This window comes from Salvelinus alpinus, chromosome 35 (genome assembly GCF_045679555.1).
Source record: "Salvelinus alpinus chromosome 35, SLU_Salpinus.1, whole genome shotgun sequence".
NCBI classification, from domain to species: domain Eukaryota; kingdom Metazoa; phylum Chordata; class Actinopteri; order Salmoniformes; family Salmonidae; genus Salvelinus; species Salvelinus alpinus.
The window spans coordinates 18,653,889-18,675,415 of NC_092120.1; the positions used below are offsets into that span (position 1 = coordinate 18,653,889).

The 21,527-nt window shown below is 43.4% G+C and overlaps 1 protein-coding gene across 2 annotated transcripts; it reads left to right on the plus strand.

Moving 5' to 3' along the window:
* Positions 1 to 8,926: 8,926 nt before the first annotated feature.
* Positions 8,927 to 21,183, plus strand: LOC139564375 (ribonuclease ZC3H12A-like). Of its 2 annotated transcripts, none has more exons than XM_071383853.1 (6): positions 8,927 to 9,064; positions 12,044 to 12,515; positions 14,186 to 14,325; positions 17,818 to 18,052; positions 19,515 to 19,621; positions 19,913 to 21,183. In XM_071383853.1, exons 2-6 carry the CDS (start codon positions 12,121 to 12,123, stop codon positions 21,037 to 21,039), a joined length of 2,004 nt encoding a protein of 667 aa, XP_071239954.1. In that variant the 5' UTR covers positions 8,927 to 9,064; positions 12,044 to 12,120; the 3' UTR covers positions 21,040 to 21,183. The 2 variants fall into 2 exon arrangements, with proteins under 2 accessions (XP_071239954.1, XP_071239956.1); XM_071383855.1 differs by having other exon boundaries at positions 14,216 to 14,325.
* The last annotated feature ends 344 nt before the right edge of the window (positions 21,184 to 21,527 follow it).

Here is a 21,527-nt window from a genome sequence, read left to right on the forward strand (position 1 = left end):
CCCCCCCCCCACCCCCTCTCCTTTCCGCTCAGAAGAAGAGTAACATTTTTACACACTCTCAGCTTATGCTGATCTAACAAGAAGCCTGCACCGTTCTGACCAGTTGTTTGTGTGCTTTGGTATACCAGCACAGGGCAAGGCTTTGTCCAGAGAATTACTATCTTGCTGGATAGTTGAATGCGCTTTTTATGTGGCGATTTTGGAGCAGTGGCTTCTTCCTTGCTGAGCGGCCTTTCAGGTTATGTCGATATAGGACTCGTTTTACTGTGGATATAGATACTTTTGTACCTGTTTCCTCCAGCATCTTCACATGGTCCTTTGCTGTTATTCTGGGATTGATTTGCACTTTTCACCAAAGTACGTTAATTCTCTAGGAGACAGAACGCGTCTCCTTCCTGAGCAATATGACAGCTGCGTCGTCCCGTGGTGTTTATACTTGCGTTCTATTGTTTGTACGTGGTACCTTCAGGCGTTTGGAAATTGCTCCCAGGGATGAACCAGACTTGTGGAGGTCTACAATTCTTTTTCTGAGGTGTTGGCTGATTTATTTTGATTTTCCCATGATGTCTAGCAAAGAGGCACTGAGTTTGAAGGTAGGCCTTAAAATACATCCACAGGTACACCTCCAATTGACTCAAATGATGTCAATTAGCCCATGAGAAGCTTCTAAAGCCATTACATAATTTTCTGGAATTTTCCAAGCTGTTTAAAGGCACAGTCAACTTAGTGTATGTAAATTTATGACCCTCTGGAATTGTGATACAGTGAATTATAAGTGAAATAATCTGTCTGTAAACAAGTGGTGGAAAAATTACTTGTGTCATGCAGAAAGTAGATGTCCTGAAAAATGAGTTTTAATGACTCCAACCTAAGTGTATGTAAACTTCCAACTTCAACTGTCCCGTGTGGCTCAGTTGGTAGAGCATGGCGCTTGCAACGCCAGGGTTGTGGGTTCATTCCCCACGGGGGGACCAGGATGAATATGTATGAACTTTCCAATTTGTAAGTCGCTCTGGGTAAGAGCGTCTGCTAAATGACATAAATGTAACTGTATATACTCCATTTGTCTTTGTCGGGCATTGTAAATGTTGCTTGTTTTCCTGAGGGGAGTACTTTATTATTTAGCACTTTGGGTTTCGTCCCGCTTTTATATATGGTGCGTTAATAAATTCAGTAGTTCTAAACCTGCCTCCTACCTACTCCTCTCTACACTTGTGACAAAAGTCGCTTACAAACATGGTCTATTTTTGGCTGTCTTGAGTAAGTCCGCTCCAAAATGCAGGTGCTTCAGCCTAGCGCAGTGCTTTCTGTGATAGCATGGCAGCTAGCGGAAAATGCTGAGCGTAGGTGTTGGTAATGTTCTCTAGTTGCGCCGTGATTGGCTCAGTGTTTTGCCACTCATGGGGACACTACGTTACTGCAAAATCTATGGAGAGAGCTAAAAAAAAATTAAGCCCTTGGGGGCTGCCATATATTGACATTAGAAGTGCCCATCCAAGAAGGCTCAAGGTCATTGGCCACAGATAAAATGACGTCAAATCACATATCTACCGTAGCTTTGATTGGACTGATCATGTTAACGTCATACTTTCAAAATCTTAGCTAACAGTCTAGACAAGTAGTCATCCTCATGAATCAAGTCTACAATCTACTCGCAAATCCTTTTCAATCCTTGTCATATGAAGACAAATTACAGATAAAACGTATCGGTGCTCATCAGCCATTGGACATAAACATTACACAACAAATTGGAAATCGCAAATTCAACAATGAGTGTTTTGGAAGGAATCAGTGGTTAACTGCAAGCTTTGCAAAGCAATCACCAGCCTGCTATTCAGTGTGGTCCAAGTCTGGGTTTAAGAATATATTTTCCACCTCCCGAGTGGCACAGTGGTCTAGGCACTGTGTCACAGTGCTAGAGGCATCACTACAGATCCGGGTTCAATTCCGGGCTGTGTTGCAGTCGGCTGTGACCCGAGAAACCCATGAGGTTGCGCACAATTGGCCCAGTGTCGTTAGGGGAGGGTTTGGCCGGCCGGGATTTCCTTGTCCTATCGATCTCTAGTGACTCCTGTGGCGAGCTGTGCGCATACACGCTGACTTTGGTCACCAGCTGTACGGTGTTTCCTCCGACACATTGGTGCTTTTGGGTTAAGCGAGCAGTTTGCCAAGAAGCAGTGCGGCTTGATAGTGGATAGTGTTTCAGAGAATGCATGGCTTTCGACCTTCACCTCTCCCGAGTCCATATGGGAGTTGCAGCAATGGACAAGACTGTAACTACCAATTGGATATCACGAAAAAGTGCCCCATAAATATAAAAACAAAAATAATAAGAATCTCTTTTCCAAACTTAAAAGGATAAACATTCACTTGCAACACACCATGGGCCAGAAAAGATTGAAAACAATGGCCATGCTGTCAATCCAGCATGACTTCTGCCGCGTTCGAAACAACTAAGAAATCTCAGACTTCAGTGAGTTCAAGACAACTGGGAACTCGGGGAAAAAATGATCTACGACTGGAAAAATAAGTTTTGAACAGTCATCAAACTCGGAATTCCAACTCGGGCCTCTTTCTAGAGCTCCGACCTGAAGATCACTGATGTCATGATTCAACCTTGTTTTTTTCAGAGTTCCCAGTTGTCTTGAAAGCACCATATATCCAGAGAATGACAGACTTTTATGACAAAGTTTGTGATATTATGTACCAATATACCACAGCAAAGGGCTGTGTCCAGGCACTCCGCATTGCGTCCAGACACAGCCCTTTGCTGTGGTATATTGGCCATAATATCACAAACCCCCGAGGAGCCTTAATTGCTATTATAAACTGGTTACCAACATAATTAGAGCATTAAAACAAATGTTTTGTCATACCTGTGGTATACGGTCTGATATACCATGGCTTTCAGCCAATCAGAATTCAGGGCTCAAACCACCCAGTTTATAACAGACTGTATACCACGGGTATGACAAAACATGTATTTTGTACTGCTTTAATTAACCCCCTCAGGCCTTATTGCTTAATTATACAACGGGTGGGTCTAATCATGAATGCTGATTGGTTGAAACCGCATTCCAGCCGTGTCTATTCCACAAGTTACCACCGGCTAAATCTATGATGTTAAAGTGCCTATTTACTTTGTTCCGTCTCATCAGCCCAGCCAAGCACTTTATAAACTTGATTTTGACATTATCTCACATTTCTTTTATACTAACATTTCGTTTTCAATAGCAGAGACCCATGAGGTGGCTTTTGGTTTTAATCTATTTAGAATCCTCCAATCCTCTATATGTAATTATTGGCGGAGAGTCACGTCATATTTTTCAATATACTGTAGGCCTACCGCCTACCATGAGTCACTAGTGTTGAGTAATGTGCTGATAAAAGGGGTGTAGGTCTTATATATTTAAAGAACATATTGAAGGTAGAAGCAATAGGATTTGAAGCAAAAGCCTACAACTATTTTAGCACCGTTCCGCACTACTCTGAGACAAGCATGGGGACTGGTCTTGATAAATCAATGAGATTTTTATTCTCACTTAATCTCCGTTTGGGTATTGGTTAGACTAGAATTAGAAAATTAGGGTGCAGAAATGTTATGCTCTTAGTGTAACCTTTATTTAACTAGGCAAGTCAGATAAGAACAAATTCTTATTTAAAAGGACAGCCTACTCCTTCCTTCCCGTCGGGGAATTGAACCCCGGTCTCCCGTGTACCCTGGCCACACGACACAGGGATTCTTTAGCTAAATAGCCCAGCCGACCGTCACATTGTACAGCGCCATATTTTTCATTACATCCTAAAGGAAACCCAGAGGGTTTTTAGTTTTTCTTGGAATAGAACACCATAAAATTAATCAAATTAATTAGCAAGTACCAGTCAAAAGTTTTTACTATTTTCTACATTGTAGAATAATAGTGAAGACATCACAACACATATGGAATAATTTAAAAACAAATTCTTATTTATTTACAAGGACAGATATACTTCCTCCCCTCCCCGTCAGGGAATTGAACCCCAGTCTCCCGCGTGCTCACATTCTTTAGTACAGCCATTATTGAAGGTACTTGAGGTCACAGAGAAAGTCTGGACATGGCCTGCTCTCCCTTGTGTAAGGAAATAGGCACTTTCCCATGTTTACTACAGTATGTATTGTAGGCTATGTTTACTTGTCAGACTGCACAGTAGCTTAATAAACAAATGCAGGTGGTTTCGTGCTGCTCTGAGTCCAGCATGGGGACTGGTCTTGATAAATCAATGAGATTTTGGGGTATTGGTTACACTACAATTAGGTGGTGGAAATGTTATGCCCCTTAGATTTTAATTTAGAATTCTCTTATGCTGTAGCCTACTCCTGACCATCACAATGTACAGTGCCATATTTTCCATTCCATCCTACCGGTTTCGTTTTTCGTTTTTCTCGGAATAGAAACACCATAATATTAATCAAATTTATTGAGCCAGATTTCTTAAAATCAATCCCATATACTATGTTATTACAAAAAAGCTTTTAAATTCTCTGGTAATGCCAATATGGAAGACTAACAAATGCTTCTCAAAGATGCCCTCTGGTGGTCAAACTAGCAGTAAGGTCACAGAGAAATTAACAGAAAAAATGTCTGACAATTCAATAACGTGCCACAGAATACTGCAGCAGCCCGCAAGGTATTTACCTTCTTTCTACCAGCATGTTAAATGTGCAACCAGAGGGGAAAAAAACTTTAGACCACCTTTACTCCACAAACAGAGACCCGTACAAAGCTTTCCCTCACCCTCCATTTGGTAAATCTGACCAAAATTCTATCCTCCTGATTCCTGCTTACAAGCAAAAATTAAAGCAGGAACCACCAGGGACTCGGTCAACAGATTCACAGATGATGCAATCTCTATTACACTCCACACTGCCCTTTCACACCTGGACAAAAGGAACACTTATGTGAGAATGCTATTCATTGACTACAGCTCAGCGTTCAACACCATAGTGCCCTCACAGCTCATCACTTAGTTAAGGACCCTGGGACTAAACCCTGGGACTCCCTCTGTAACTTGATCCTAGACTTCCTGACGGGCCGCCCCCAGGTGGTAAGGGTAGGTAACAACACATCCGCCACGCTGATTCTCAACACGGGGGCCACTCACAGTTGTGTGCTCAGTCCCCTCCTGTACACCCTGTTCACTCATGACTGCACGGCCAGGCACGACTCCAACACCATCATTAAGTTTGCCGATGACACAACAGTGGTAGGCCTGATCACCAACAACAACGAGACAGCCTATAGGGAGGAGGTCAGAGACCTGGCTGTGTGGTGCCAGGACAACAACCTCTCCCTCAACGTGATCAAGACTAAGGAGATGATTGTGGACTACAAGAAAAGGAGTACCGAGAACACCCCCATTGTCATCGACGGGGCTGTAGTGGAGCACGTTGAGAGCTTCAACTTCCTTGGTGTCCACATCACCAACAAACTGACATGGTCCAAGCACACCAAGACAGTCGTGAAGCGGGCACGACAAAACCTATTCTCCCTCAGGAGATTGAAAAGATTTGGCATGGGTCCTCAGATCCTCCAAAGGTTCTACAGCTGCACCATCGAGAGCATCCTGACTGGTTGCATCACTGCCTGGTATGGCAACTGCTCGGCCTCCGACCGCAAGGCACTACAGAGGGTAGTGCGTACGGCCCAGTACATCCCTGGGGCCAAGCTTCCTGCCATCCAGGACCTCTATACCATGCGGTGTCAGAGGAAGGCCCTAAAAATTGTCAAAGACTCCAGCCACCCTAGTCATAGACTGTTCTCTCTGCTACCGCACGGTAAGCGGTACCGGAGCTCCAAGTCTAGGTCCAAGAGGCTTCAAAAAAGCTTCTACCCCCAAACAATAATACTGAACATCTAATCAAATGGCTACCCAGACTATTTGCATTGCCCCCACCCCCTCTTTACACCACTGCTACTCTTTGTTGTCATCTATGCATAGTCACTTTAATAACTCTACCTACATGTACATACTACCTCAACTAACTGGTGCCCCCGCACATTGACTCTGCACCGGTACCCCCTGTATATAGCCTCGCTTTTGTTATTTTACTGCTGCTCTTTAATTATTTGTTACTTGTATTTCTTTTTTTGTGTATTTTTCTTAAAACTGCATTGTTGGTTTAAAGCTTGTAAGTAAGCATTTCACTGTAAGGTCTACTCCTGTTGTATTCAGCACATGTGACAAATACAATTAGATTTTATTTTATTTGACTTTCTCTGATAACCCAACACACACATACACACACTGCAAACTACCCCATAAACATAACACACACACACTCACACACACCTCAAATGCGCTGCTGCTAGTCGCTTTGGGGTGGCAGGTAGCCTAGTGGTTAGAGTGTTGGGCCAGTAACTGAAAGGTTGCTAGATTGAATCCCTGAGCTGACAAGGTAAAAATCTGTCGTTCGGCTCCTGAACAAGGCAGTTAACCCACTGTTCCTAGGCCGTCATTGTAAATATGAATTTGTTCTTAACTGACTTGCCTGGTTAAAAAAATTAAACCCGTACCTATATATGTATTCAGACCCTTGACTTTTTCCACATTTGTTCTTAACTGACTTGCCTAGTTAAATAAAGGTTAAATTAATTAATTAATTAAACCTCCACCTTTATGTACAGGAGATACAGTGCATTCGGAATGTTTTCAGACCCTTGACTTTTTCCACATTTTGTTACATTATTCTATTCTAAAATGGGTAAAATAGTTTTTTCCCTCATCAATCTACACACAATAGCTTAAAATGATGACGTAAAAACAGGTTTTCAGAAAATGTTTGCAAACAATAAAAAATAAATATCACATTTAGGTAAACTTCCAGACCCTTTAATCAGTACTTTGTTGAAGCACCTTTGGCAGTGATTTTGACAAGCTTTGCACACCTGTATTTGGGGAGTTTCTCCCATTCTTCTCTCGAGATTCTCTCAAGCTCTGTCAGGTTGGATGGGGAGCTTCACAGCACAGCTATTTTCAGGTCACTCCAGAGATGTTTGATCAGGTTCAAGTCTGGGCTCTGGCTGGGCAACTCAAGGACATTCAGAGACGTGTCCTGAAGCCACTCCTGCATTGTCTTGGCTGTGTCCTGTTGGAAGGTGAACCTTCGCCCCAGTCTGAGGTCCTGAGCGCTCTGGAGCAGGTTTTCATCAAGGATATCTCTGTACTTTGCTCCGTTCATCTTTCCCTCGATCCTGACTAGTCTCCCAGTCCCTGCTACTAAAAAGCATCCCCACAGCATGATGCTGCCACCACCATGCTTCACCGTAGGGATGGTGCCAGGTTTCCTCAAGACGCGATGCTTGGCATTCAGGCCAAAGAGTTCAATCTTGGTTTCATTAGACCAGTGAATCTTGCCTAACAACCAGTGAAATGTATAGAACTTTATATCAGTATTTAGCAGCTACATAGCTACAACTATTAACGGGTTATTACCGTGTTCTTACCTGGTCGTTACCGTCTTATTTCGCTGTTGTTTCCTATTACTTTCCGGACGTTACCCTGTTGTTTTAGCACTGTAAAATAAAGTGCTACCACCCTGGTACCAACCAAACTAATTCATTAACCTGAAATGCACAGACAAACTGGCCACATCCACATACTTGCCTAACCTCACCTTTGAAGTAACATATCACACACATGCAAAGCCTTACACATGCAAAACTTTACACATACTCATAGGTGGCGTGTCCAATAAGCTAAGCTTCCCTTAATGTAAATTGAATGGAACGTGCCAAAATGATGTACTCCTGTCTAAACACAAATAAATAAATTCTTTCAAAACACTACACCAGAATGCCTCCCGAGTGGCGCAGTGGTCTAAGGCACTGTATTGTAATGCTAGCTGTGCAACTAGAGATCCTTGTTCGAGTCCACAAGCTGGCCTTGACCGGGAGACCCATGTGGCAGCGCACAATTGGCCCAGCATCGTTTGGATTAGGGGAGGGTTTGGCCGGCAGGGATGTTCTTGTCCCATCAGTTCTAGTGACTCCTGTGGCCGGCTGGGTGCAATGCACTCTGACTCTGACACAGTCACCAGGTGCATGGTGTTTCCTCTGACACATTGGTGCGGCTGGCTTCTGGGTTAAGCGGGCATTGTGTCAAGAAGCAGTGTGGCTTGGCTGGGTTGTGTTTCGGAGGACGCACAGCTCTTGACTTTTCCCTCTCCTGAGTCCATACAGGAGTTGCAGCGATGAGACAAGACCAATTGGATACCATGAAATTTAGGAGAAAAAGGGAGAAAAGTAAAAAATATGTATATTTAAAAAAATAAGTTCACCAGAGAACATGATTTAGCCACAGAGGTTTATTTTATTTTTTTTAATTGCTGTGGATTGTTTTAAATTTCAATCACATACAGCCGGGAAGCGCGCAATTTTGGAAGCGTGTTTGGGCAGGAGTTGGGCACTCCAGTTTGGGCAGGAGTGCAGCAAATATCAGAGCTGATCGGCATATCCCCTCAGGCATAGCTGCAGGAAGATGTTTGGGGTTGTGGTGCTGCGGTGGGGGGAAGGGGGAGGGGTAGCTGGTCCGCTAATACAGGACTAGTAAAGGCCCAGTGCACTGCTTTTGTGAGACAAAAAAAACGTTTTCTACCTTTTTTTTCAATTATTATTTTTTATTCCGATTTTTATGGAGGCAGCACCCTCAGCACCCCTATTTACTGCTGCTATACCTACAGGTATAACATGTCCATAATTTTTGGTGAACTGATTTAGAAATCAGACTTTACCTTAACAGGACAGGGTTAGTTTCAGTTTCAGAAATTCAAGAATTGAATTTGACTTCTAGGCTAGGACTGAGAAAATGTAGCTCTACAGTAGCGTAGGCTATAATTTGAAGGCGAATTGGGAGGACTTTAACAAATTGGGCCCGTGGCCACACAGGAATAAAGGAAGGACACTTTTGAGTACGAGAGAGGGAGGTGCTGCGGTTGCGAAGTCATAGCCATAGCGTAAATCAGAAATGCGGTATGGTCGAGGTGAAAATGGAGCACCACGAAGAGGAACACTAATTGAAAGTTAAGGTAAATTCTAAACACCATTGTCAGCGTTGTGTATTTGTACAAAGATCATGATTTACTCTATTATTTTCACTCAAACGTCACATGAATCTGATTTACGTGTCACCTGTCCTTGTATTCACTGTCGTGAGGAAAAACACGGCGCCAGGCTCTCCTTCTGTACCAACGAATACCTTAATCCAGTGTCGGCCTTTGTAATGTAGTTTTTGTGTATGCTATTTTATTATTTACATGGGTAAATACTTCATATTCGTTTGGGATTAATCTAGTCTTTGATTCGTCCAGGGTGTTTCAGGCTATGGTAATGTTGAATAACATTTGGGAAGTTACCAGTTTAATTGTGTGGTTTCTGTGATACATTGCACTAATCTAAAAACCGTTTGCAATTGCTGTAGACCTCTGACACTTTAGCCTAATGTGAATACAATGATATTAGGCCTGAAACGTAATGCAGTACAGTCAATATGTCAAGTTGTCAACTGAATAATTTGCATATTACTCTGACATAATACAGCATGTCAGCCAAACTACACTGAACCAAAATATAAAGTGTTGGTCCCATGTTTCATGAGCTGAAATGAAAGATCCCAGAAATGTTCCATATGCACTAAAAGTGCATTTCTCTCAAATGTTGTGCACACATTTGTTTACATCCCTGTTAGTGGGTGGCATATAACCTCTAGGCTAAGAGTGTTGGGTTTCGTTTGCTGGTTTGAATCCCTGAGCCGACTAGGTGAACAATCTGTTGCCGTGCCCTTGAGCAGGACACTTAACCATAATAGCACATGTAAATCACTCCAGACCATATGTAAAAATGTTAGTGAGCATTTCTCCTTTGCCAAAATATTCCTTCCACCTGACAGGTGTGGCATATCAAGAAGCTGATTAAGCAGCATGAGAATTACACAGGTGTACCTTGAGTTGGGGACAATAAAAGGCCACTCTAAAATGTGAAACACAATGCCACAGATGTGTCAAGTTTTGAGGAAGTGTACAATTGTCATGCTGACTGCAGGAATGTCCACCAGAGCTGAATTGAATGTTCATTTCTCTACTATAAGCCAATGTCGTTTTAGAGAATTTGCCAGTACTTTCAACCGGCCTCACAACCGCAGACCACGTGTAACCATGCCAGCCAAGGATCTACACATCCGGTTTCTTCACCTGCGGGATCGTCTGAGACCAGCCACCCGATCGGACAGCTGATGAAACTGGGTTTGCAACACCATAGAATTTCAACTGTCAGAAATCGCCTCAGGGAAGCTTATCTGCATGCTCGTCATCCTCAACAGGGTCTTGACCTGAGTGCAGTTCGGCTTCGTAACTGACTTCAGTGGGCAAATGCACGCTGGAGAAGTGTGCTCTTCACGGATTAATCCCGGTTTCAACTGTACCGGGCAGATGGCAGAAGTATGGGAGAGCGGTTTGCTGATTTCAACGTTGTGAACAGTGCCCCATGGTGCCGGTGGGGGTATTGGTATGGGCAGGCATAAGCTGCGGACAACAAGCACAATTGCATTTTATCTATGGCAATTTGAATGCACAGATATACAGTGATGAGATGCTGAGGCCCATTGTCGAGCCATTCATCCACCGCCATCACCTCATGTTTCAGCATGATAATGCACGGCCCCATGTTGCAAAGATCTGTACACAATTCCTGGAAGCTGAAAATGTCCCAGTTCTTCCATGGCCTGTATACTCACCAGACATGTCGCCCGTTGAGCATGTTTGGAACGCTCTTAATTGACGTGTACAACAGCGTGCTCCAGTTACCGCCAATTTCCAGCAATTTCTCACAGCCATTGAAGAGGAGTGGAACAACATTCCACAGGCCACAATCAACAGCCTGATCACCTCTATCCGAAGGAGATGTCACACGGCATGAGGCGAATGGTGGTCACACCAGATAATGATTGGTTTTCGGAGCCACGCCCCTACCTTTTTGTTGTTGGTATTTGTGACCAACAGAAGCAAATCTGTATTCCCAGTCTTGTGAAATCCATAGATTACGGCCTAATGAATTTATTTAAATTGACTGATTTCCTAATGTGAACTGTAACTCAGTAAAATATTAGAAATTGTTGCGTTTTATACAGTGCTGTGAAAAAGTATTTGCCCCCTTTCTGATTTTCTCTATTTTTGCATATTTTTAATGATGAATGTTATCAGATCTTCAAGCAAAACCTAATATTAGATAAAGGGACCCTGAGTTTACAAATAACAACAACAAAAATGGATACCTATTAGATTATTTTTTTTTATTAACAAAGTTATGCAACACCCAATTCCCCTTTGTGAATAAGTAATTGCTCACTTACATTCAATAACTGGTTGTGCCTCCTTTAGCTGCAGTGACTGCAACCAAATGCTTCCTGTAGTTGTTGATCAGTCTCTCACATCGCTGTGGAGGAATTTTGGCCCACTCTTGTGTGCAGAACTGCTTTAACTTGGCAACATTTGGGTGTTAAAACATGAACTGTTCGTTTTAAGTCCTGCCACAACATCTCAATTGGGATTAGTACTGGACTTTGACTAGGATATTCCAAAACCAATTTTTTGGGGCTTTTTAGCAATTTTTCATGTAGACTTGATTGTGTGTTTTGGATCATTGTCTTGCTGCATGACCCAGCTGCGCTTCAGCTTCAGCTTACAGACGGATGGCCTGACATTCTCCTGTAGAATTCTCTGATACTTAGCAGAATTCCTTTTTCCTTCTATTAAGGCAAGTCGTCTAGGTCCTTAGGCAGCAAAACATCCCCAAACCATCACACTACCACCACCATGCTTGACAGTGGGTATGAGGTTCTTACAGTGGGATGCAGTGTTTGGTTTTTGCCAGACATAATGGGAGAACTGCTATCCAAAAAGTTGACTCATGTTTGCCAAAAAGCACCTGAATGTTTTTTGGACTATTTTTGTTCAGTATATTTCCATAACATTGTCTTGAATTTAACTGAAGTCTCTCTCTGTTCAATCCAGGCAACAGTATCAACATGAAAAATAGGTCATAACCCTCCCATGCTGTACAATAAATCCCAGACAGAGCGTAGTAGAGCATGGACCAGGCCTTTCCCAGCCTCCAGACCCCAGTCACTGGTCCGTTTGAACCCAACCCAGGAGAGCTCCAGCTCAGGGTGGACTTCTTCAGAAAGTTGGGCTACTCCCCCATGGAGGTTCGGGCCGCCCTGCTTAAGCTAGGCCTGAGTACTGACACCAACTCTGTACTGGGGGAGCTGGTCCGCAGTGAAGCCAGCACTAGTACTTCTAACTCAACCATCCCTGAGAGTGGTGACGATACTACTGGCCCCACAAGCCACACAGGCTCCAGCATGGCCTCCTCTAGGACCCATGGCCCCCAGAGAGACAGACCAGTCCCATCACTGGAAGACAGGAAGGACACAGACAGTGGACTGAAACCTATCGTTATTGACGGCAGCAATGTGGCCATGAGGTGAGCGAGTCAAATCACTTATTTTCTTGTTATGTTTGTAAGAGCTAGCGTTCCATTGAAGTGTTCCATTGAAGTGTTTCAATGAGTTCAGCTGTGTTGGTGCACACGTGTATGTCATGTTCATGACAGTCCTGTCCTGTAAGGGTTAATTAAGGTGTTATTGTGGTTGAGAAATTAGATGACGCGGATGTATTGTATTATGTTCTCCTCATGTGGTTTGTTGTACATCACAATGATAATGACAGGCAGCTATGTGAAGAATACCTGTAAAACTACAGGTGTGCAACTACTCATTATCAGCTGTTGAACTATGACCCTTCCAACACGAGAATCACACGCTCTTCTCATACACCTTAATGCAATTTTGTCAGCTGTGGTTGAAGAGGTAGTTGGCCATGCCTGTGCATGCCTTTGCTAAGGTTAATGCTGTACTATATGCAAATCTCCTACGCAAGTCTCTGCCTCGCACTGGCTCCCAGTGATAGCTATGTGTCAAGGCGGTGTTTATATTGTCAGGATAGAGTTCATATTGAACAGGCCAGACGACATTGTCACTCAAGTCCTATTATGTCTTCTTAGTTCAAGTATTTGCATATACGACCATTTTTAACTGCCTGCTCCCTTATTACATGGATGGACCCAAACCAACATGTTTTAGATCTTGTTGATGACAGTTTGATTACCTAGCTATTTGAGTATACAGTGTGTGTTTTGTACTCTATTCAAGTCATAAACCAATAAGGAAACACGATCCGCGTGTACGTTCAAAGGAATGTCCGATTCACATGTGGCGACAGGTAGCCTAGCAGTTCAGAGCATTGGGCCAGTAAATGAAAGATCGCTGGCTCAAATCCCCCAAAAGTCTGTTGATGTACCCTTGAGCAAGGCACTTGATCCTAAGACTTAAGTTTAATTCCACTCGTGTCGTGCTTATTTCGCTTTTTGCGACCCACAGAAACAGCAGAAGAGCACAACATGTCAAATCGTAAAAAGTTGCTGCAAGGAGCGTCAACGCTCTGTCAAAAGAGCTCAGTGCTTATTATTGGATATATTAGGATGCAAAATCAGACTTTTTTTGGATATAATGTTAACGATATGTTAGAGAAAGACCCGACTGAATGATTTAGAACATAAAGAATCATATTTGTCTTGGTAAAATGTCATCACCAAAGCTCGTTTTCACCCACTCACCCTACCATGTGATGTTTTTACGTTTAGCCGAAGTTATTATTCTTTTTTTCTTACCTGGTGTTTTATATTTATTGTCCAATAAAGTTCAAAGGTCTCTGCAAGTGTTATTTAGCTCTGCTATACGTAAAATAGGACCTTGATGTACAGTGTAGCTGTCATTCTGTCATATGTTATTATCTTATATTACTTTAATGATGTCGTGTTACTTTACTCCTCAGAAAGAGCCTGTGTTCCTGCATTTTTATTTTTTTAACTGCAAACCTTGTCATTCGCTTGCATTGCCACTGTGAGGCGAATGCATTGTAGACAGACGTCAAATTAGCTTTGCTCTACCTTTTTTCTTTTTATCAATGAAACAATCAGAGATCGACAACTGCACCTTCACCTCTCTGCCCTCTTCACTAGAAATGTTTGTTGATTCTTCGAAAGTAATGACATATTTATTTATCCTATTTCCTGCTCTCTTGTCTCCCTTCTAGTCATGGTAACAAACAAGTGTTCTCCTGTAGGGGAATTGAGTTGGCAGTGATCTATTTCCTGGATAGAGGTCACTCAACCGTCATTGTGTTTGTACCGTCATGGCGCAAGGAGCAGCCCAGGCCTGATGTCCCCATCACAGGTGAGATTCACAAATAGTGTTATTAAATACAAAAAAAATCTTATCAAATTTTAGCAAAATGTATTAAAAATTAAAAAAACATACCTTAACATACGTATTCAGGCCCTTTGCTATGAGACTCAAAATTGAGCTCAGGAGCATCCTGTTTCCATTGATCAACCTTGAGATGTTTCTACAACTGGATTGGAGTCCACTTGTGGTAAATTCAATTGATTGGACATGATTTTGAAATGCACACACCTGTCTATATAAGGTCCCACGGTTGACAGTGCATGTCAGAGCAAAAACCAAGCCATGAGGTCAAAGGAATTGTCTGCAGAACTCTGAGACAGGATTGTGTTCGAGGCACAGAACTGGGGAAGGGTACCAACAAATTTCTGCAGCATTGAAGGTCCCCAAGAACACAGTGGCCTCCATCATTCTTAAATGGAAGAAGTTTAGAACCACCAAGACTCTTCCTAGAGCTGGCCAAACTGAGCAATCGGAGGTGAAGGGCCTTGGTCAGGGAGGTGACCAAGAACCCAATGGTCATCTCTGACAGAGCTCCAGAGTTCCTCTATGAAGATGGGAGAACTTTCAAGAAGGACAACCATCTCTGCAGCACTCCACCAATCAGGCCTTTATGGTAGTGGCCAGACTGAAGCCACTCCTCAGTAAAAGGCCCATGACAGCCCGTTTGGAGTTTGCCAAAAGGCACCCAAAGGACTCTCAAACCTCTGATCTGAAACATCTGATCTGATGAAACTAAGAATGAATGATTTGGCCTGAATGCCAAGCATCACTTCTGGAGGAAACCTGGCACCAACCTTACAGTGAGCCATAGTGGTGGCAGTATCATGCTGTGGGGATGTTTTTCAGCGGCAGGGACTGGGAAACAAGTACAGAGAGATCCTTGATGAAAACCTGCTCCAGAGCGTTCGAGACCTCAGACTGGGCCGAAGGTTCACCTTCCAACAGGACAACTACCCTAAGCACACAGCCAAGACAACGCAGAAGTGGCTTCGAGACAGTCTCTGTCCTTGAGTGGCCCAGCCAGAGCCGGGACTTTAACTTGATCGAACATCTCTGGAGAGACCTGAAAATTGCTGTGCAGCGACACTCCCCATCCAACCTGACAGAGCTTGAGAGAATCTGTAGAGAAGAATGGGAGAAACTCCCTAAATACAGGTGTGCCAAGCTTGTAGCGTCATACCCAAGAAGACTCGAGGCTGTAATTGCTGCCAAAGGTGCTTCAACATAGTACTGAGTAAAGGGTATGAATACTTATTTAAATTTCTTTGTCACTATGTTGTATTGTGTGTAGATTGATGAGGGGGAAAAAAACATTTAATCCGTTTTAGAATAAGGCCGTAGCGGAATTATTTTTTTTAAAGTCAAGGGGTCGAATGCACTGTAGTTCGAATTAGACTAGTATCTCTTTTTGAATATTAATACTTATTTAATACCAGGGGATTTTGAAAACACAAACTAAATCAACACACTACAATAAAATACTGTACTCTATTCATTGACTGTTGCTTTAAAATAATGCAATACATTCCCTTATCTCATTGGTATGCAGGGGTTTGGTAAGCACACTCACTGCACCTACAGTATGTTTCCAGTCATGTGATGTGTCTGTAACATGAGACTGAGGCAAAAGGCATTGGGAAACTCCACCGGAGGGTATTGCTGGACAAATGTTGAAATACTGAAATCCGTAACTACTGCCTGACGTCATACTCTAGGCTTTCTGAAAGAAATTATAAATAAATTGACCCAATTGTGATTGCTTCAACCCACATGTTGTCAAGCACAGCAGTGACTCTTGTCCATGTACCTGAAGGCTATCGGTTATCAGTTGTTAGGGGTTTGTGTTAACCTAGCGTATCCACTAACAAAGCCAGGGTGCAGTAGGGCGGACCACTATTTGAAGCTGATGCATCATCACCTAGTACCCGCTGCTTGCATGGTTCAGTGGATCTGTCTGAGGTGGAGCAAGCAAGCCAAAAGTTATTTTCAATCCCAGTAACCAGGAAGTAAAATTAACCACGACCGTCAGTCCTACCTGGGAATTGGGAAATCCCCAACCAGGAAGTGCAACTGTTTTTCTCACACCCAGGTTACTGTCTGTGTCTTTAACTGTTTCCAATCAAGCAGAGCGTTAAGGTTTAAGTGTCAAGTAATTGTTGTTACCTGAACTATCAAAGCATTTTTGACACAGACAGTTGACATTTGTGAGTGATTTTCAGGCTTTAGTCAATAGTAGTCTCTAAAAACCTAAAGAAAATGGTTCAATATGGAGCCCTATGTCTCACACATTTAGGGTCCATATTCAAGTGTATCAGTAGGAGTGCTGTTCTAGGACAAAAATACATCATTTTTAGGTCATATTGGATAAGATGACATGGACAGGGGGGGACCAGATCCTCGATCGCTACTCCTACTTTGAGACACCATATGAATATGGCGCCAGTTCTTTCCAAAGTTGGATTACTGAACATTGTTGCCTTTAGCTTGTCCATTTTGTTTATTTAAATGACCATTTCCATTATCCATTTTCACACTGTGCACACAGGTCCATTTATTCAACGTTGATTTTGAATGTATTTGTCAGTGTTTTAATTTAGTCTGCTGGGAGGTTTCCATGTTATGTGATATTGGGGATGTAGGTTGTGAAGTTTGAACAGCTTATGTAATAATTAGCCAGTCATGTAATATTTGTTTTAAGTGATTGATGGTTTTGTCTCAGGGATTTTTTTTCCCCACAGTTTATGGATTTGTTTTGTGTCCCCTGTTTGATTTGGGACAATATACCATATTTGACTAAAGCAATGTTATGCAACTGTCACGCCCTGACCTTAGATAACTCTGTTTTTCTATATATTTAAGTCAGGGTGTGACTAGGGTGGGTACGCTAGTTTTGTATGTCTAGGGGTGTTGTTGGCCTGATATGGTTCCCAATCAGAGACATCTGTTTATGGTTGTGTCTGATTGGGGATCATATTTAGGTAGCCATTTTCCTCGTTTGTGTTGTGGGATCTTGTTCTATGTTTAGTTGCCTGTCTGCACTATTCGTATAGCTTCACGTTTCGTTTGGTTGTTTTGTTAAGTGAGTTTCTGTTTATTAAAATTGTGGAACTCTACTCACTCTGCGCCTTGGTCCGATCCTTACGACGAACGTGACAGCAACCCTTTATTATCATAGTGTCACCTGGCTTGTTTATCATGCAAAGGTATAGAATATGTTGTTTTTGTTTTGAAATATTAGTCATGTTAATGTGTACTAAGAAGACATTAACCATTAAGGCAGTGGAATAATTTGTGTCAAACAGAATTCCAATATGATGAAAGACCAAACATAAAGCGAACCATGTAATCGTATTGATTATGATCTATACGGCAAAACTGATCCTAGATCAGCACTCCTACTCTGAGAAGCTTTATGGATACAGGCCCTAGACTGGGCCATAAAAAAACACTTGGTGAAACATCTGCACATTTTATTTCCAGACCAACACATTCTAATGGAGCTGGAGAAGAAGAAGATAGTGGTCTTCACTCCCTCGAGACGCGTCGGTGGTAAAAGGGTGGTCTGCTACGACGACCGTTTTATTGTGAAGCATGCCTACGAGTCGGACGGCGTGATCGTGTCCAACGACACCTATAGGGACCTGCAGGGAGAGCGTCCGGAGTGGAAGCGCTGTATCGAGGAGAGGCTGCTTATGTACTCTTTCGTCAATGACAAGTGAGTACTGGGGGGGTTGACAGTGGCAGGCATGAATTAAGGGGAGAAGATACAATGGTGAAGAGGCCAGGAATTCAATCCCCCCCCCCGGGCAGGGGGACCATACATGTGGTATGGGGGGTTTCAGCAGGTGACATCTGTCATTAATACTGATTTTGGACAGAAACATGAAATGTATAAACAGGTTTTTAACTTACTTTTTAAAATTTTATTAATCATGGATTGATGTAGAACTATTTGAGTCATGCACATAGTGCTCCAGTCAGGATTCAGCCCAGAAATAGCGAGCAACTTGGTTCCGAAAAGCAGATTTGACCTTTAGAGCAGATACTGTCGTAGTGTCATATACTGTTAGGCCCTGGTCACCAACTGGTCGATCTCCAAGGCATTCCTAGACGATCGCCAAACATTTCTGTAAAAAACCCAACGATAAAGCCTTGCGTTCCTGTTTTTTATTAGTCTCGCACTGTTGACTTTTAAAACCATGATTCAACAAATACAGCGACAAGCTGGTGTTTTTATGAGTGTGTTCCTGTTTAAGTTCTTGCTCGGCACTCAACACTTTTTATTCAACACCTTTATTATCCATAAAATGCACGTTCATCTTACTCCCACTCGCGCTACAACCAGCACTGAAGCTGTAATGAATGAGTAGGAAGGTGTATCGATAGGCTTGCATGGTTATTATTAGCGGCTTGGGTCTTTTTTTAATATCGAGGAATATTTCACTTTCTCTGTTCAAAGGAGTAACAACATGTATTTGTCCAGAGGCAGAAATAATGCTGTGCGACTCGAGTTTTGCCATCAGCTGGAAGACGGCGTCCCTTTTTGGTCTACGGAGGAAAGGGAAAGCGTAGGGACGTTAAGAGGTGAACCTTCAGTCTGCTGCTCTCTCCCTCCGCTGAGACTGACCATCAGATGCAGGCACCATCAGCCCAGTAAAATACATTGTTATTTAAATGTAGTTCACTCGGCTGTGCCTCACAAGTAATACAACAACTGATCTATTACCGGTGTGATTGTGTAGCCTACCTAAAATCTATAAAAATGGTACGAACAACAATACATTTGCAGGACAATTCAAGCAAAGCCAATATGCGGTGACAATGTATTGGGACTATAGCCTACTGCATAAACCTAATTGTTACAGTACTGTTTTTAATAGGTTAATATTGCGAATGCTTTTTTTATGTAATCTTCGAGAAAAAAAATATCTGTGCGGTAGATCTCAGCTTGCATTTTGACTCCAAGTGATCTTGACTCAAAGGTTGGTGACCACTCCTGTATGGTTAGAGGATGATTAATGAGACATGTATTCATGTCATTATTTCAGACAGGAAAAGCAAACATTCCCTCTGACTGCACCACGTTTTATTGTTCTTGTCGATTTTATAGATTAGATCCTCTATCACTTCTCTGCCTGTGTGGTTTACTGATCAATATTACCCATTTCCCGGCCCAGATTCATGCCCCCAGATGACCCGCTTGGCCGTCATGGTCCCAGTCTGGAGAACTTCCTGAGGAAGAAGCCTCTGCTGCCAGAACACAAGCGCCAACTCTGTCCTTATGGTAAGATACACACATATCTCTATGGTTGATGTGAGGTACCATAGGGTTCTAATTTGATTGTCTGAACACTGAAGCTTAGTTTAAAACCTGTCTTGTTGAAACAAAGTACTAAGCTAGGATCAGGTCTCCATTAGGCATAACTGATGTTATATCAGCACTTCTAATCTGAGACTCATTGTGAAGAATCCAGATACTTTCTCCTGTAGAGTTAACAGTATTATTTTAGATTTAGGTAGTAATACTGTAATAACTGTCATGTTTAGTAACTGTCATTTATGTTTTCTATTTCAGGTAAAAAGTGCACCTACGGTGTAAAGTGTAAGTTCTACCACCCTGAGCGCACTCACCAATCCCACTCCTCGTTGGCTGACGAGCTAAGGGAGAAGGCAAGGCTCTCCTCGGCAAAAGAGGACCGGAATCCCATGATGTCACACCTGAGGGGCCACCAGTCCGACCCGGGATCCTTTCCCTCCTATTCTCTGGAGAATGACCTGGAGCACAGGCTGACGTTAGAGCCCCGCGGTTCCCTGAGGGAGGGTCCCAAGAGCCAGGTAACTGAGAACATGTTGCTATACTGGGATGGGTTGCGCTCCAGTAGGAACCAGCAGGCCCGCAGCCCCACAGCAGTAGGCCAAGGACAGATGGACTGGCCAAGTATGCTCTCCCCATCCACTACTACTGACCTCCCCTATGCCAGCATCTCCCATGAGTGCCTGGACTCTGGTTTTGGCTCCTATGAGAGCCAGAGCCAGTACTCGGATGTGTCCCAAGGACACAGCAAGGCCTTCAGGCCCAGGCAGCAGCAACAGCAGGGCTTCCCCTCTGGTTCCAGACATCCAGGCATGCATCCAGAGAGTCTGGCCCAGGACAGCCCCCAGCCCTGCAGGTGTTTCCATTTGGCTCCATCCTCGGGTCCCCAGCAGCAGCACCACAGCAACCCACACCTCAATTCCCACTCCCAATCCCAGCCGAGGTATGACACCTACTCGCCTCCTCTGTTCCCACCCAACATGCACCACTACAGCCTCCCCTGCAACTTCCAGCAAGATGGGGTGGGGGCACACCATTTCCACCCCCATCAGCACCCCCAGAAGTACTGGTCAGACCCCTTCCATGGCGGGGTCCCCCAGGCTAGGGCGTCCTGTAGCCTCCCCCCCGGCCCCCACCTCCATCAGCCCCCTACCCCGCATGGAGCCCCCCACTCATCTTACAGGGATCAGCAGGAACTCGACTCCTGGGCCCAGCCACCTCCACCTTCTGCCTTTGACACAGAGAGAGAGGAGCTCCGTAAGAAACTGCAGGCCATCTTCAACCCCCACCAGGTGGATACGGTCATGGGAATGTTCCCTCACATGATGGATGCCCAGAAGCTGGCTGCAGAGATCCTCAACCTCAAATCTCAGAGAGGTGCCTTCTGATGCCTCTAAGCATCTTGTCTAAGGAGTTGATTCAGGGTTGAGATAAGCTTGCACAACTCTAACTTCCACGTAAATCATTCATTGATGTCAATGGGATACTTGGGTGAAAATGTGCCTTGGGTAATTCTCTTGTGCTTTTCCTTTAATTTACTCTAACGGTTTGAACCGTTTGAATGTGAGAGGGCAACATTTTTGTTGTCAATGTTGTCCTTCCTTCGCGGTCATGTGCTTGCATAGCTTATGTGAAATCCTTGACAGGTAGTGTGTTCACAGTTTGGGAGAAGTGTGGAGAATCGGGATGAATCCCCTGTCGTGTTTACCTGGATTATTTGCGATTTTTGACTTATTGAAGTTGTATATTATAACAGTGTCGTCAAATCTTGCCTCTAGACTCAGTACCACGGCAAACGTGAATCTAGAGTGTTTGACTGTTGATGCATATTGTATCATCATTTGGGATATGCGGTATGTGATCTCTCGTTTGTCTG

Bases quoted from the DNA above. Each gene is read 5' to 3' on its own strand.
- LOC139564375 (XM_071383853.1), top strand. From the start codon at position 12,121: ATGGACCAGGCCTTTCCCAGCCTCCAGACCCCAGTCACTGGTCCGTTT. The intron at 14,326-17,817 runs GTGAGATTCACA...TTTTATTTCCAG, and splicing joins GCCTGATGTCCCCATCACAG to ACCAACACATTCTAATGGAG. The intron at 18,053-19,514 runs GTGAGTACTGGG...TTCCCGGCCCAG, and splicing joins TACTCTTTCGTCAATGACAA to ATTCATGCCCCCAGATGACC.